The sequence below is a fragment of the Andrographis paniculata genome, unplaced genomic scaffold (assembly GCF_009805555.1).
Source record: "Andrographis paniculata isolate CXL003 unplaced genomic scaffold, ASM980555v1 Contig30END, whole genome shotgun sequence".
NCBI lineage: Eukaryota > Viridiplantae > Streptophyta > Magnoliopsida > Lamiales > Acanthaceae > Andrographis > Andrographis paniculata.
Window position 1 is genome coordinate 749,676 of NW_026137563.1, and position 14,825 is coordinate 764,500.

At 33.6% G+C, this 14,825-nt stretch overlaps 3 protein-coding genes across 3 annotated transcripts; 1 reads left to right on the forward strand and 2 right to left on the reverse strand.

Annotated features, from left to right (window-relative positions):
- Positions 1 to 2,231: 2,231 nt before the first annotated feature.
- LOC127247014 (uncharacterized) lies at positions 2,232 to 4,435 on the reverse strand. The gene is made up of 3 exons (XM_051268709.1): positions 4,289 to 4,435; positions 2,968 to 3,034; positions 2,232 to 2,551 (listed from the first exon to the last, which is right to left on the reverse strand). Exons 1-3 carry the CDS (start codon positions 4,349 to 4,351, stop codon positions 2,346 to 2,348), a joined length of 336 nt encoding a protein of 111 aa, XP_051124666.1. The 5' UTR covers positions 4,352 to 4,435; the 3' UTR covers positions 2,232 to 2,345.
- Positions 4,436 to 5,138: 703 nt separating this feature from the next.
- LOC127246214 (F-box protein At1g55000) lies at positions 5,139 to 7,155 on the reverse strand. The gene is made up of 2 exons (XM_051267463.1): positions 6,631 to 7,155; positions 5,139 to 5,758 (listed from the first exon to the last, which is right to left on the reverse strand). Exons 1-2 carry the CDS (start codon positions 7,153 to 7,155, stop codon positions 5,384 to 5,386), a joined length of 900 nt encoding a protein of 299 aa, XP_051123420.1. The 3' UTR covers positions 5,139 to 5,383.
- A 1,327-nt stretch (positions 7,156 to 8,482) lies between these two features.
- Positions 8,483 to 14,766, forward strand: LOC127246210 (aminopeptidase P2). The gene is made up of 13 exons (XM_051267460.1): positions 8,483 to 8,932; positions 9,107 to 9,232; positions 9,304 to 9,423; positions 9,838 to 10,113; positions 10,987 to 11,159; positions 11,582 to 11,836; positions 12,320 to 12,471; positions 12,631 to 12,821; positions 13,101 to 13,209; positions 13,312 to 13,466; positions 13,811 to 13,903; positions 14,094 to 14,174; positions 14,406 to 14,766. The coding sequence occupies exons 1-13, from the start codon at positions 8,630 to 8,632 to the stop codon at positions 14,475 to 14,477; spliced, it is 2,106 nt and encodes a 701-aa protein (XP_051123417.1). The 5' UTR covers positions 8,483 to 8,629; the 3' UTR covers positions 14,478 to 14,766.
- The last annotated feature ends 59 nt before the right edge of the window (positions 14,767 to 14,825 follow it).

Below are 14,825 nucleotides of genomic sequence, written 5' to 3' on the forward strand. Positions count from 1 at the left end.
TGTTCATCCCATTTTTTTCTCCAAAAAAAAATATCAAATCAAACACTTATTTTTTATATTATATTAAAAATCAATTTTACATTCAAAACATCACATCAACACCTATTTATATCACATCATACAACTATTTAAATTCAAAATTTTTACTATTCAAATCCCAACTCAAAATCCAAAATCCCAAACGGTTAAAAAGATTAGTAGATTCGAAAATCAATAGATCCAGATTATATTTTTTGGGAAGAAATGAATGATTTTATAAATTTATTAATCTTTCTCTAAAGTATGTGGATAATTAATAATTATCTATTTAATATATATATATATATAGCACAACAATTATATATCAATTAATATGCTACTAATTAATATAATTAATATTTGTAACTAATGAGTATAATTGAAAAAATAAATTTTTTGAGGTACAAATTAAAAATTTGTAGGGTTTAATTTATTTGGTTGTAGGTTGAAATTGTTTTAATTTTGATTTAAATAATTTAATAATAGTATATATTGAATAATTGTGTTTTTTATTATTATTATTATTTGGATTAAAACACGCATCCATTTATTAATATTAAGTATTATAATGGTATTTTAAAATTTCATTAATTGAAATTAATAGGAGAAAATCAAATAAGTTAGTATGATTTAATATAATATTGAATAGGTCTAATGTGTTTGTTTTGGCTTATTACATGAATACATAATAAATTCACAAACATTCATGAAATTATAATTTAGGATTCTCCCAAAAAAATAAATAAACAGTAAAAAAATATTATATTACAATATAAATATTAGTAAAAGATAAATTTTCTTATTTTCAGTATATCATTGTGTTCTTTAATAATTATGTTAAAGGACCATATTTATTATTTTATTGATTCTATTCATATATTTATTTATTAATTTAATGTTTATATGCACATCTCAACAATTATTGTATAAAAGTTTGTATTAATATAGATGGCTAATAAATATTTATATATTTTAATAATATATATTATATAATATTCTAAAAAAAATATTAAATACATCTTAAATAGTTTGAAATTAATTTGAAATAAAATATTATTTAAATTTTTATTTAAATAGTATTTTAATAATATCTTTTATTTCGATGCTCTTTATTCGACACTATCAAACTTTTTATCGGGCTCTTTGCCACCTAGAGCTGTAGTATGTTTCAACCTGAGCAACAATTTCTAAGAAATATCATTGCCATTAGGTTTTGAATCTGTAGTACAATTTATCTACTTTAGGAAGTCGAAGAGTTCCATCTAATTTTCGGCATATTCAAATTGACAATGTGCCGAAAAATATTTTAAACGACAACAATATAATATATTTAAAATTGTAAGGATATTTGCTATGTTATGTAACATTATAATTAACATAACCCATATTTTGGACTGCTAGAAATACAAAATGATATCTTTTTATAGGACAAGAGAGTATTATAATTTTATGCTTTGTTCTTCCTACCTTTTTTTTCTCCCATATTTTTCAAAAAATATTAAGGTTGTGTTCTTTTGTAAATTTTACCATAAGCTTTCACTATTCATTTTTTTTTTTTTTCCTTCCAAAAATATCATATCAACCAATTACTTTTATTTTTTTATATTATACTACAAATTTATTTTACATCAAACAACTATTCAAATTTAATTTTTTACTATTAAAAAATCCAAACCCAAAACCTAAAACCCACAAACAAACACACCCTAATACACTACGGTGCGTTTGTTTGGAGGATTGGATTGGATTTACACTATTCATCCCATTTTTTCCCCCAAAAAAATATCAAATCAAACACCTATTTTTCATTTTTTGTATTATACTAAAAATCAATTTTACATTCAAAACATCACATCAACACCTATTTATATCACATCATACAACTATTCAAATTCAAAATTTTTACTATTCAAATCCCAAACCCCCAAATAAACACACCCTACATATATTCACTATTTTTATATTTTCTACACGATTTCCTATATATCACGTTTATTTTTTTAACATTCTCACAAAACAAACACACCTTAGACTTTATCAAATTACATGTAGATTTTATTTTTTTTTCAATTATATTTTTAAAAAATAATAATAATTCGACAATAATACTGTTTTTTTATTAATTTTTAACGTTATTTAAAAATTTTAAAAAGATACATATATCAAAAGAATAATCGAATAATAGGAAAAAGTTAACAAAATGCCAAAATAACTCCCCTAAGCTCAATCCCATCCATTGCTACCAAAAATGAAGATACATATACATACATACATAACAGTAGTTATAGTGTAGTGTAGTGTCACAAACATATATATATATATATGTATCAAAATATCCAACATACCGATACCGATGCCTCTACATAGCCCCATCCATCGTCTACATCAGGTCCTACCCAGAATCCTGAAATCAAAAGCTCCCCGCTGCTCCTCGCATCGAAATGTCGCCACATAGGCGCATAACATTTTCTTGCGATGCACCATCTACTCGACAATATCATCATTCCACCGGAATGCTCGTGTGGCAGATGCCCTGTAAACTACACCAAGTTAGTCCATAAGGCGTATCGAGAAAAGGAATGGCCATATAGACAGATTTAGAATTTCAGCTGTAGCAAAAATCTTGGAGCATATTCAATATTCCATGATCGATGATTTGTTGACTAGAGTTCGACAAACTTTACAGCTGATAGGTACATTTTGAGAGAAAATAGTTGATAGGCATAGATGAGTTACATATTTCGCCGTTTATGGAAGACTAAGTGGATTATCTGAAAGTAAAATGAATCGCATTGAGTAGAGCTCTTTTAACGACAATTTGACATTCAAAGTCCTCTGAATCTGATAGGCATCATATAGTAAGTAAAACTATCGGTAATTTTTATGAACCGCGAGCAAGCTTTAACCAAGTCAAACTAAAATTAATGTCAATCGAAAAGCAAACAGAACCTGTTACAGTGGCCACCACTTTCATGAGCCTTACGCCATCACATCTCCCAGCATCAATTTCACTTCTCTGCAACATAGTATGAAGACATGCCAAACCCGAGTTTAAGAAATGAGTAAACTGGACATGCATTTTTTCAAACATATAGAGTCGTAATAAAATATTTCAGCAGATTTGTTTAATAACGCAATCGATAAAAGAATAAAGAGCCAAGTCAACCATATTAGAACTCATAAGCATACTTATTCAGGCCGCCGGCAAGAGACTGGTGGTAACCAAAAAGAAAAAAGTGATTTCCAACATCTATCTCAGAAATTCCAACAAGAACAAGGGGCTTTTTAAACATTGAGCTCGGAAATTTAAACATGGATGGGATTAATCAATCGGTGCAATATGAAGATGCAGTTTCAAAATCAAAATTAATACACACACGGCATTCTAATCATTTTTACGTTGTAGCCGAATAAAAGACAACTAGAAGAAATCGGCACTAGCACATCTTCAAACCCTCGTTCACCAATTTTGCAAATCAGACTTCAAATTGTTGAAGAGGAATCCAGATTCATCATTAAAGTAATTCAATTGGTAGCCTAGCTGCTCGTTGGCAGCTTCATCAAAAACTAATACTAGCTTAGCAGCACAATGGCATATTAATGAGATTAAATTTTGCCCATCGATTTGTTAGGGCATACAAAATGACAAATAGTTGGTACTTCTATCGAAAAAACTTCATCGGGCATCTTTGTGAATTGAAACCTTCTTTTGTTCATGTTACTATTGTAATTGTATCTCTTGCATTTGTTTTCCTCTCTTCTTAAATCAAAACAAGTAACAAAAATTCGACAGTGCTCAAGGCTATAATCAACATTTAAGAACTTCGAATTTCAGAATCCAGATATCCCTCCATTTTAAGCTCCAATTTCACATTCAAAATTCAATGCCAATAATCTACAATCTCTAGTACGAGGACACCAAGCAGTAACAGTTCATATGACAGTGCTTCAGAACTGCATCTTCTCATTAATTCCTTGTAAATAACGCACAATGTCTAAAGCAGAAAAAAAGGGGAGAACTACGCAGCCATACACAACAAATTCAAAATCCAGTAGTATCTATTAACTCTCCCCGAACCTTGAAGCGCGAATACCTAAATCATAAACAGAAGCAAGCGCAATTGGACAAAACAAAGAAATAAAAAGGAATTTCTACAGTCCGGAGGGTTTCGACTGTTACTTCGATGTCGTGTTAGTCTTTTCTCGAGTCTTCGGAAAATATCTAGAAACGAAAAGGTATATGTGGTTTGGGTAACAGAGTATTATGTACCTGAAAGTGAGTGTTGTAGTAGATTGAGGGAGCCAAGAAGTGGATGGATTGTAGAGACGCCATGGAAGTACTGTGGTGAAACTCTGCAGTCACAGGCAACTGGAATTTTATTCAGTTGGGGAATTTTGCTTCATTTTAGATTACAATTTCTCCTTCTTCGTATGCTATTAATTTTAATTAAATAGGCTAAAAATATATATATATATAAATATATTTATATTGCTCGTGACAAAAAGATATTACCGCCTAAATATGTCATACTTTTTTTTACGAAATTTAATATGAATATGTAGTAATTAATACTTTAGTATAAAATATAAAATTAATAAGAAGAAAAATAAATATAAAATTATATATTTGTTTATGTATAAAAGAGGTGATTATTTTTATAAAATTATAAAATCTATCTTCATTCATATATTTATTTGCTAACTGTAGCATCTATGCAATACTTACTCCTTAAATAGTTGTTCGATAAAATATAAATAGACAATGCATAAAATAAATTTTCAGTATAATATAAAATAAATAATCATTTAATTTAATTTTTTAGAAAGAAGAAAAAATTTTAAATAGTACAAACTTGTATAAAATTCACAAAAATTGCAACTCAACAGTTTTATTAAAGTGGTATATATATTTTGTCATTTATAATAATAACAAAAAAAAATCATAATAAAAGATATTCTTTCCATTCACTTGAACGTTCTATAATCCAACAAGGTAAACATCTCACTCCTTAATTATTTTGTGTTTTTTTCAATTCAATCCTTTCCATTTCTTAAAAAAAAAAATCTCATTCAATTATTAAAAAAAAATCAAAACCAAAATTAAAAATAAATAAATCATCTACTAAAGACACCAGAATGTGTATATTATATATGTATATGATACAGCACCATATATGAAATTATTCAGATACAGCTTACACAAGAGCATGACAATATGAGAATAAAGAGACAATATATATGAGCACACGGTTCCAAGGAATATCCCCTGTATTTTCATTCGTGGCAAGAGATTACCATAAAACCTTTTTGCGGATTCGAACACGAGTCGAGTTGAGCAGAGCAGCAGTACCTGGCTGTGCGCGCTCTATGTAAATCCCACCCGCCTCTCCCACCTCAGATCTTCTGAGAATTGTGAAATGGCAGCTCGGGGATCACCATTTGATAGCGAAAGGTAGTACTGAGCAGTGCCATCATCAACATGCATGCTTCTCTTCAACGACTCAATCAGCCTCTTCTTGCTTCGCTCGGAGGTCAGAGTGCTCAAAAGGCCCTTCAGATTTCCATCGGGCCTACCATCAAGATACAGCACTGCAACTTCTCTTTTCGCATGCATATCCACTTCTATGTAGCATATGGAGTTTATGAGAAGTTCTGGTTTGGTCACGGGGATAAGTAGCCGCTCCCTGGAGTAAATTCCATGATCGCTCATCATATTGTTCAAGCGCTTTATGTCCATTACCTGTTGAAAATTGAAAACCATCAATACATCTTGCACCTGCAATTTGAATACGACTATACGAGGTAAACTATATCCTTTTCAATGATTAGCACTGTGGAGGGAATAGTGATGTGCAAAAGGAATGCAACATGTGGAATACATTTTGTGGAAAAACAGGGGATCCGGCAGATGGCAAAGATAGCATGATCATTTAATAGACTAAATACATGTTGACAAGTAATATCAGTTGCCCTGTAAAATGCTGAAAGAATCAGATGGACCACAGTGAATTTACCGTGTGTGAAATGGTCGCACCGCTTACATTAGTTTGGGATTGAGAAGAGCTACAAACAACAAAAATGAGGAACCCAAAAAGGATATACCCAACATTACCAAGGATTACACATTTCTCCAATTTATCATCCACCTCTCATTTCCATCCAGCACTTAAAACGAGTTTTGAGCTTAAAAATGTATGAAACAGAGCCAGTGAAGTAGAACCCACAACAATTGGTTTGGCTATAAACTTCAGCAGTGCAGAGTTAATATGAGAAACTATCATGGCTTACAATCCTAACACGAGCACACAATCCACTCATTTTAAGTTTCAGTAGGCATGAAAATTCATGTAAATTTACAATAGAAAGCATTTCAGCCCTTTGATAAAAGGAAGCAACTCAATTGTGATATTTAAATCTCCCAGCGAATATCCTCCATTAGCTAAATTACAACTATTTACCCACACAAACTCTAGGATCAACAAATTGAAACTTCAAAACTAAAGAAACACTCCAAGGAACCTAATAGATCTCTTATCAAACGAACTTGAATAGGAAATCAATCGAATTCAAGTAATCAGTACTCAACAATTGATGTAATTTTCGTGATGGTACCTGAACGGAATACTTAACAGCCAGGCTGGCGATGGAGTCGCCACGTGAGAGGCGGTGGGAGACGGCGAATTTGGACAGTGAATTGTCTCTCCAGAATGCGCCAGAGCTAGGGTTTCCGACGACATCCCGAAGCTTCCACGGAGAAATGAAGGCACGAATCTGCATCTCCCTATCAGAGGCCACCGATCGCCACTGGCGGCAAACGCAGGCAGCACGGGCGAGGTCCGGAATAGGAAGATTCTCCAGAATGGCGCGTAGGGTATCCCGGCATAAGAAAGCCGAGAAATTAGAATTCATCGGGGAAATTGTATTGTCGGCGGTAAAGTGGGTTGAAGTTTGGTGGGAAGTTGAATTCACCACCGGCTCAACGAGGTCAGAAGATTCACCCGCATGCGGCAGCGGAGGGGACGGTGGCGGTGGCGGTGGCGGTTCGTCTTCGTCATCGCCGCAGCAGCCCATGACCAGTGTACGGAGCACAGTGTAATCCAATTTGTTTACGCTTGACAGTGCGCCTCTTTGTCTCATTTATTTTAATTTATTTTAATGGTTAATTTCTTCTCAAATCATCACCGATACGTAGAACCTCAATCTATTACAAAAATGGACACGGCAGAGAACCCGGCCCGGGTACGGCAAAAAATTCGGATACGGATCTAACAAAGAGGTCCGAGAATATTATGGGCCAGGCCCGGGCATGTAAGTCGAAATATGTTGGATCCAGCCTGATTGGTTAAACATAAAGCATTCGTTTCTTTTTACACCAAATTCAAGTCTATGTACTTGTATTTCTCGAAAAAAATATTTATAAATATTTCATTATACATCATTTTAATAGCAAGTTTAAACTAAAATTTTTCTAAATCTATCGAAATAAACATACTTAATAATATTTTAAATTTAAATGTATTTTTAAAAATATGTTAATAAATACTTCTTTGGTCCGGGATAATTATGTGGTGTGTTTGTTTCTTCAAAATAATTTGAAGAGATATTTTTATGTGAGGTACAAGAAATAGTTGATGGAATATATAAATAATGAATGTGTATAATATATTAATACTTTTTGAAAAATGTATAATAGAAAAAATGGAAAAGAACAAACTCATAATATTCTTCCGTCTCATAAAAAGAATTTTATTTTTTGTTTTCGTATATCCCAAAATAAATGTATTAATTCATAATTTAGTAATTATACTATCTACATAACATAATAAATATTCTTTATAACTTATAATATACTATCTCCGTCTCATATCTATTTATCTATTTGTTTTGTGCATAGCGTTTTAGAAATATTAGTATTATATTGTAACGTAGTAATATAAATATAAGGAAAAACTAAATTAGTTTTATTAATATTGTATGATATAAATGTAATGACATTTGTTAAATATATTGTAAATTAAAAAAGTATTCGTAATATTAGATAAAATAATACAATTATTAAAAAAAAAATATTTTATTATAGAACGAAACAAAATACAAAAATGAATATATTATTTACACAAATATTATTATTTTTAAGTCAGATGATACTAATAAAAATTTTTTGATTTTTTATTACAAAAAGTAAAAATTACGGTTCAACTTGATCTCTCAATAATTTTATTACTCGTATTCCAACAAATAATAATTAATTTATAGCTATTTTACTTGAGACAAAAATAAAATAAACACAGCTTTTAACTGTAATACAGTATTTTAAGAAAGATAATAAAAATATAATACATTCAGTAATTAGGAAAATGATTGGACGACCAAACCCTAATCTCCAGTAATTAATTTCCACCTGTTCATAATTAATGGAGTACTCAATAATTATAATTGATCTCCCAACAAATCCACGTCATCGTTGGATTCCGTGCACGCTCCAACGGCTGCCGCGTTCTCGCCACCGCGACTGCGACAGAGGAACGCATCGCCGCCATTATCCTCCTTATCTCTCCAATCCTCCATTGACACTCACTCACCACCGGAGCTATCAGTATTTCTCTCCACAATGCTTTCTCACTCCTCTTTTCGCCTCCACGCTCGCTGCCGCTTCACCCTTCCATCTCTTTCCCCTTCCTTTGCCCCTAATTTCGTTTCCCTTCCCTACTTCCGTCCCCGATCGCACGTTCTCCCGCGGCCTCGCGCCATCCTCCAAATATCCGCCTCCATTACCGCCAAGCCTTCCTCCGAGCTCCGGAGGAAGCCCGGAGCTTCGGAGCCGGACGACAAGCTCGTCGCCTTGCGCGAGCTTTTCTCCACCCCCAACGTCAATATCGATGCCTACATCGTTCCTTCTCAAGATGCTCACCAGGTTTTGGCTTGATTTACTGCGGGCATTTGTTTTGCGTGTTAATTTTGTGGAATTTCTATAAATTTGTTCATAGTGTTAATTTTAGGTCATTTCTGGCGACTCGGATTGAAGTTTGATTTTGTTTTATCCTTCTGATTGAAGTTTGATTTTATCCTTTTATACTATGAAATTCAGAGTGAGTTCATTGCCGATTGTTATCAAAGGAGAGCATACATTTCTGGTTTTACTGGCAGCGCCGGCACTGCCGTTATCACAAAAGATAAAGCAGCTCTGTGGACGGATGGACGATACTTTCTACAGGTAAGTTATGAGGGTAATTGACATTCCTTTTGCTAGGATTTTCTACAATTAAATGTTGCTGTTGCTAACAGGCCGAGAAGCAGTTAAGTTCGAGCTGGATTCTCATGAGGGCTGGTAATCTTGGAGTACCAACAACAGGCGAGTGGCTCAACGGGGTCCTGGCTCCTGGCTGCAGAGTGGGCATCGATCCTGTGAGTAAATGTTCTACTTCTCACTTTGATGATTATTTCGATTCCATTTTCTGATGAGTGTGCATTGTCTTGTTGTGTATGTCAGTAAAATTGTCAAAAGTTTTGGAATTCAGAACATTTATTTGAGAATCTGGATGCGATACATGTCCACAGATTTGATTTTCTATTCTTTAGAGCATCATTAGCACTGTAGTTTAGTTTCTACTTTCTACAAAAGTACATTTTAGCAATTTAAAAGTTGTGTTTGAAATTCGATAGTAAGTGATTATGAGTGCATTTTATATCATCACTTTGAAATGGCTGTATTTGCAATGTGATTAGGATTGCAAGGACAAATAATTTCAACACAATTACCTTAATCTTAAGCCACATCTCTATACTCATTTTCTGTTTGTGTTTTGGTGAAGGGTTCAGTTCCTGTTTTCATCGGATTCAGCAGATGAATTGAAAGAGGCAATATCCCAAAAGAATCATGAGTTGGTCTACTTGTATGATATCAATCTTGTGGATGAGATATGGAAAGAATCCAGACCAAAGCCTCCAAGTAGACCTATCAGATTGCACGATCTGAAATATGCTGGCGTTGACGTATCATCCAAGCTAGCTTCGCTGAGATCTGAACTTAATAATGCTGGTTCATCTTCAATTGTTATATCAATGCTGGATGAGATTGCTTGGCTGCTGAACCTGGTAATTAACTTAACCATTAATTTTAATGTCCATATACAACTGATTACCAGAAAATGAAGTGAGCCAACTACCCCGTCCACTTAAACATAAAGTAAATCAAGAAATAAATCCCAGAGAATCTCATTTAGGCTGTGTCTAGGATCCAATCTATAAGCCGCTAGAGAATCTCATAGAGATCTTAGTGACTTGGTTACTGGATATTGATGATGCAAAATTATATTGGCTGATAAGAGAACTTGGGTTTATGATGTGGTTTCAACTGGTCTTCCGATAGTGAAACTGTCAATGTTTAGTATCGTTTCTTGTATTTTCTATCAATTGACATCCATATAGATAGAAATTATCCCATGAGCCCTCTTTACCTGTTTCTCAGCCTTATCTTCTTATTGGTACTTGGTAATCACTTGTGCATTTTTTACCGATTTAATATTGTACTTTATAAAGTTTTGGATGAATGAGAGAGAGCAATCGATGCAGCAATTGTTAATAGTTCGTTCGTACTCCAGTTAATTCTTCATGAATAATATGCATTTATCTTGTAATGCAAATAGTAGTTTCCAAGTTGAGTATCTGATTTGATTTTTTGAATTATGATCCAATCTGCTCTCCTCCTGTTCTTATATAAAATTAAATGAACCCTAAAGAAGAGGAAAATAGTTATGTCAATTGTATCTTGGAAAGAAAATGTCAGCATGGCACTTCGATTTGATCACTGAAATGTTTCTTGCATTAAAATGAGATCTAACTTGAGATGGTTGACTTCAATTTTTATTCTTTGTCTCTTATTACAAATGATATATCAAAACTGTTTTTGGCATGGTTCTTGTTATCGTCTTGTTTTAGTTGTTAACTTGCACTTTATTCTCATAATAGAGAGGTAGTGATGTGCCGCATTCACCAGTCATGTATGCCTATTTAGTTGTGGAGATTGATGGAGCAAAATTGTTTGTAGACATTGCCAAGGTCAACTCTGAAGTGATGCATTATTTGAATAATGCTGGGGTAGAGTTGAAACCATATAAATCAATTCTTTCTGAAATTGAAAGGTAAGTTTGGCAGTTTTATATTCTTTTTGCTTATAAATATATTTCTACTTTGTGAATTTAATTTGTTTGCCTTAAGTGGCAGAAAACAAATGAACCTGTTAAGAAATGTTTGGTAAGATACATATGAATAATTGTAGTCAATGAAACAAAAAGTTTAATTTAGTGACTGGAAAATTATTTACTCACACACGGCCGTTTTGAGTCCTTTTTCAATATATACATATATATATTTTTTTCTTTTTTCTCTTATGCAGAAAAGGTAACATTTTCACTTCAAAAAATGCTCTGAATAACTTTCAAAAAATCTGAAATTTGTTTGAGTTCTCTCGGAACTCCTAAAAGTGGTATTTGAATCCAATATAGATTGTTTCATGTATATTAGATCTATCTCTAACTGGTTGTACTTGACCATACTGTTACAGTTTGGCTGCCAAAGGTGTATGTCTGTGGTTGGACACAACATCTGTTAGTGCTGCTATTGTAAGCACTTATAAATCGGCCTGTGATAAGTACTTTGGAGATGCTGGCGCTGTGAATAAAAAAAAGAAGAATGTGCCTGATGGGCCAGATAGTCAATCACTTGCGCCCACTCCAGTGTATAAGAGTTCGCCTGTGTCGTTGGCTAAAGCTGTAAAAAATTATGCAGAACTTGAAGGCATGCGCAATGCACATCTGAGGTAACACAACTGCAGCTGTAAAGTTACCCTTTTGCTTAAAGGTCATTCGAGCATTTGTCTGTTCAAGTGCTTTGAACAATTATTCATGGTACTGAGTGTATGCATTGATGCTTGTGCACACTTTTTAGTGCAGTAATGGTGTTATTGATTAGAAACAAAGAGAAACAGGCTCTCTAATTCTAATAATTGCAACTAGGTGTGCAAAAAATCAGTATTATGACATACACTGTATATTAATCATACCAAGTCGAATCTCTGTATCATGTAAAAGCTAAGGTGACAGGGACAAATATCATTTAAGATAAGTTTATGCAACCATCGTCAATTCATATAAAACAAAGAAAAAACACCTGAAAATAGAAGTGTTTTGTGGGATAGAATTTCTTGTGTTGTTAAATGATTTGCTGCAACAAGGTGTACTCTCATGGTTGCTGATGTTATGTCGTCGTCTGTATATCAAGTGAGTTCATTGATCTTTTTCAGGGATGCAGCAGCTCTAGCACAATTCTGGGCATGGCTGGAGGAGGAAATTGGAAATGGTGTTGTTCTGACCGAAGTGGAAGTTGCAGACAAGCTTCTTGAATTCCGCTCCAGGCAAGATGGCTTTGTCGACACAAGCTTTGATACAATAAGTGGTATATATCTTGCAATCTTATTGAGAATTGTAGTTAATGTCTTTTCATAGCATTCCAATGTTTGTCAAAGTTCTCTATATCCAATTATTATGTTCTATGTATCTACCAACTTATTTCTTTTTTCACATCGCAATTAATGTGCGGAAATGCCCTTGAAAGGTTCTGGAGCAAATGGGGCTATCATACATTACAAACCAGAGCCAGACAGTTGTAGTATTGTAGATAAGGAAAAACTCTTCTTATTGGATAGTGGTGCTCAATATCTTGATGGAACAACGGATGTTACCCGAACTGTGCATTTTGGGCAACCTTCTTCATGGCAAAAAGAATGCTTCACAAGAGTTCTTCAGGTGCCACTCAATTATTAACTGTTCATATCACGCAATACCTACTTTTGTTAAAAAAAGATGACACTGATTGAATATGACTGTAGTTATGGGTGGTTCCCTTTTGTATGTGTTATCATATTTCATCATCTTTGTGTCGTGAAAGAAATAGACATTCTAATGATTAGATATTTGAAATTGTAAGAAATCATATGGCAGCCAGACTTGGATGGAAACATGAGTATGTGAAATAGGAATCAAAATATGAGGTGACTAACTAATCATGATTTTTAACTTTGACAGGGTCATATAGCTCTGGATCAAGCTATTTTCCCCGAATATTACCCTGGTTTTGTATTGGATGCATTTGCAAGATCATCACTGTGGAAAAGTGGTCTTGATTATCGCCATGGTATTCTTCCTTAATTTATACTTTGTTCTCCACGTTTCGTTTATGTTTGTCATTAATTCAAGATGATGTGTTAATTTTATTAAACTTTCTGGTAAATGGTAGGCACGGGTCATGGTGTCGGAGCTGCACTGAATGTGCACGAAGGTCCTCAAAGTATCAGCTTCAGATTTTCAAACATGACTCCTTTGTTGAAAGGCATGATTGTCAGCAACGAACCTGGATACTACGAGGATCATGCATTCGGAATTAGAATAGAGGTACGTACCATGGAAATATATACATAAGAACAATATCGTAGAAATTCGTAGTCAGATACTTGTCATACCTTAGTTAATGTCTAATGTTAAAAATATATGGAATCTTCAAAATGCCCCTGTTGAAAAGGTCCACAATTTTTTTTATCTTAGATATAAGGTGTGTATACATATATTTTAAATAGTGCATTATTAATCTCCTACGTGGTTTCAATTTCAAGTTTTTACAAAACAAAAGGGGTTTATGTTTCAACTAGGTTTCTGTTCATTTTTGTGTTTCGAAGGGTGGATTTTTAAAGCTTTTTTTATGCCTTCTTACTGCTCACTTCACACATCCTCATCTTCAGAATCTCCTTATTGTGAAAGAAGCCAATACACCCGTTCGCTTTGGAGGATTGGAATATTTGGGATTTGAAAAGCTTACATTTGTTCCCATTCAGGTACCAATTCTCTCACCCACATTCTCCCAATCAGGCGAGGTTTGTGCTTTATCTATTTGTCCGCATGATTGAATCATCTTTCAATTTTATTTAACTTTTTCACACGGGCTGATGAATAGCTTACACTGATGGACAGAGACGATCAGTGGATATCGTTTTTATCTGTAATATATTTTTTGATGCCATGCAGACCAAAATGGTTGATTTGTCATTGCTCTCTGCAACTGAGATCGATTGGCTCAATAATTATCACGAACAAGTCTGGGTTAAGGTAATAACACTATTATTTGTTGTGTATTTACTTCAAACCATAAGCAAGCTAATGGCTCAAGTCGAAATCCTTGGCTCAGCTTGATTCAGCAATTTAAGTTTTTAATTGAGATGATCATAAATGTCGTGAAATAATGCTATACAGGATAACAGTGTTCTTTTCTAAAATAAGTGGCGAAAATTCAAAACTTTCGTATGGTTGGATTCATTTGTTACATTGTTGTGTCGTTAGGTATCCCCATTGCTCGAGGGCTTGGCTTCTGAGTGGCTCTGGAATAATACAAGGCCAATCTTGAAGCGGTAGTTGGGCTGTTCCACCGGTTTTAGGACATTGTTTCCCTTCCCGGAGGGGCATTGGCATTGGCATTCATTCGATCGCTTGTAGAAATATACTTGTAAAGCTGCTGCTGCTGCCGCCAATGTTGTATTAAAACCAGAATGAATAATGATAGAAGCCGTTATTGTGTCGCTGGCCGCAGTTAGGAAATTTCACATCTGCTGTAATTGACTTAAGGTATTGTTCACTTCTTGCTTGCAGTAAAGAAAGTCACACTACACAAGGATTATTTAAAGTATCCATAATTCATCTTTTACCGGTCATCCTTTACTTAGAAATAATTTTTGTCTGATTTACCAAACGTTTTTTTTTGTT

Excerpts from the sequence above, each read along its gene's own strand:
- LOC127246210 (XM_051267460.1), top strand. The coding sequence starts at position 8,630 with ATGCTTTCTCACTCCTCTTTTCGCCTCCACGCTCGCTGCCGCTTCACC. Across the intron at positions 12,472-12,630 it reads AAGCTTTGATACAATAAGTG|GTTCTGGAGCAAATGGGGCT; the intron begins GTATATATCTTG and ends TGCCCTTGAAAG. Across the intron at positions 13,467-13,810 it reads CATTCGGAATTAGAATAGAG|AATCTCCTTATTGTGAAAGA; the intron begins GTACGTACCATG and ends CCTCATCTTCAG.
- LOC127247014 (XM_051268709.1), bottom strand. The coding sequence starts at position 4,351 with ATGGCGTCTCTACAATCCATCCACTTCTTGGCTCCCTCAATCTACTAC. Across the intron at positions 3,035-4,288 it reads ACTACAACACTCACTTTCAG|AGAAGTGAAATTGATGCTGG; the intron begins GTACATAATACT and ends ACTATGTTGCAG. Across the intron at positions 2,552-2,967 it reads AGTGGTGGCCACTGTAACAG|GGCATCTGCCACACGAGCAT; the intron begins GTTCTGTTTGCT and ends TGTAGTTTACAG.
- LOC127246214 (XM_051267463.1), bottom strand. The coding sequence starts at position 7,155 with ATGAGACAAAGAGGCGCACTGTCAAGCGTAAACAAATTGGATTACACT. Across the intron at positions 5,759-6,630 it reads CTGTTAAGTATTCCGTTCAG|GTAATGGACATAAAGCGCTT; the intron begins GTACCATCACGA and ends AATTTTCAACAG.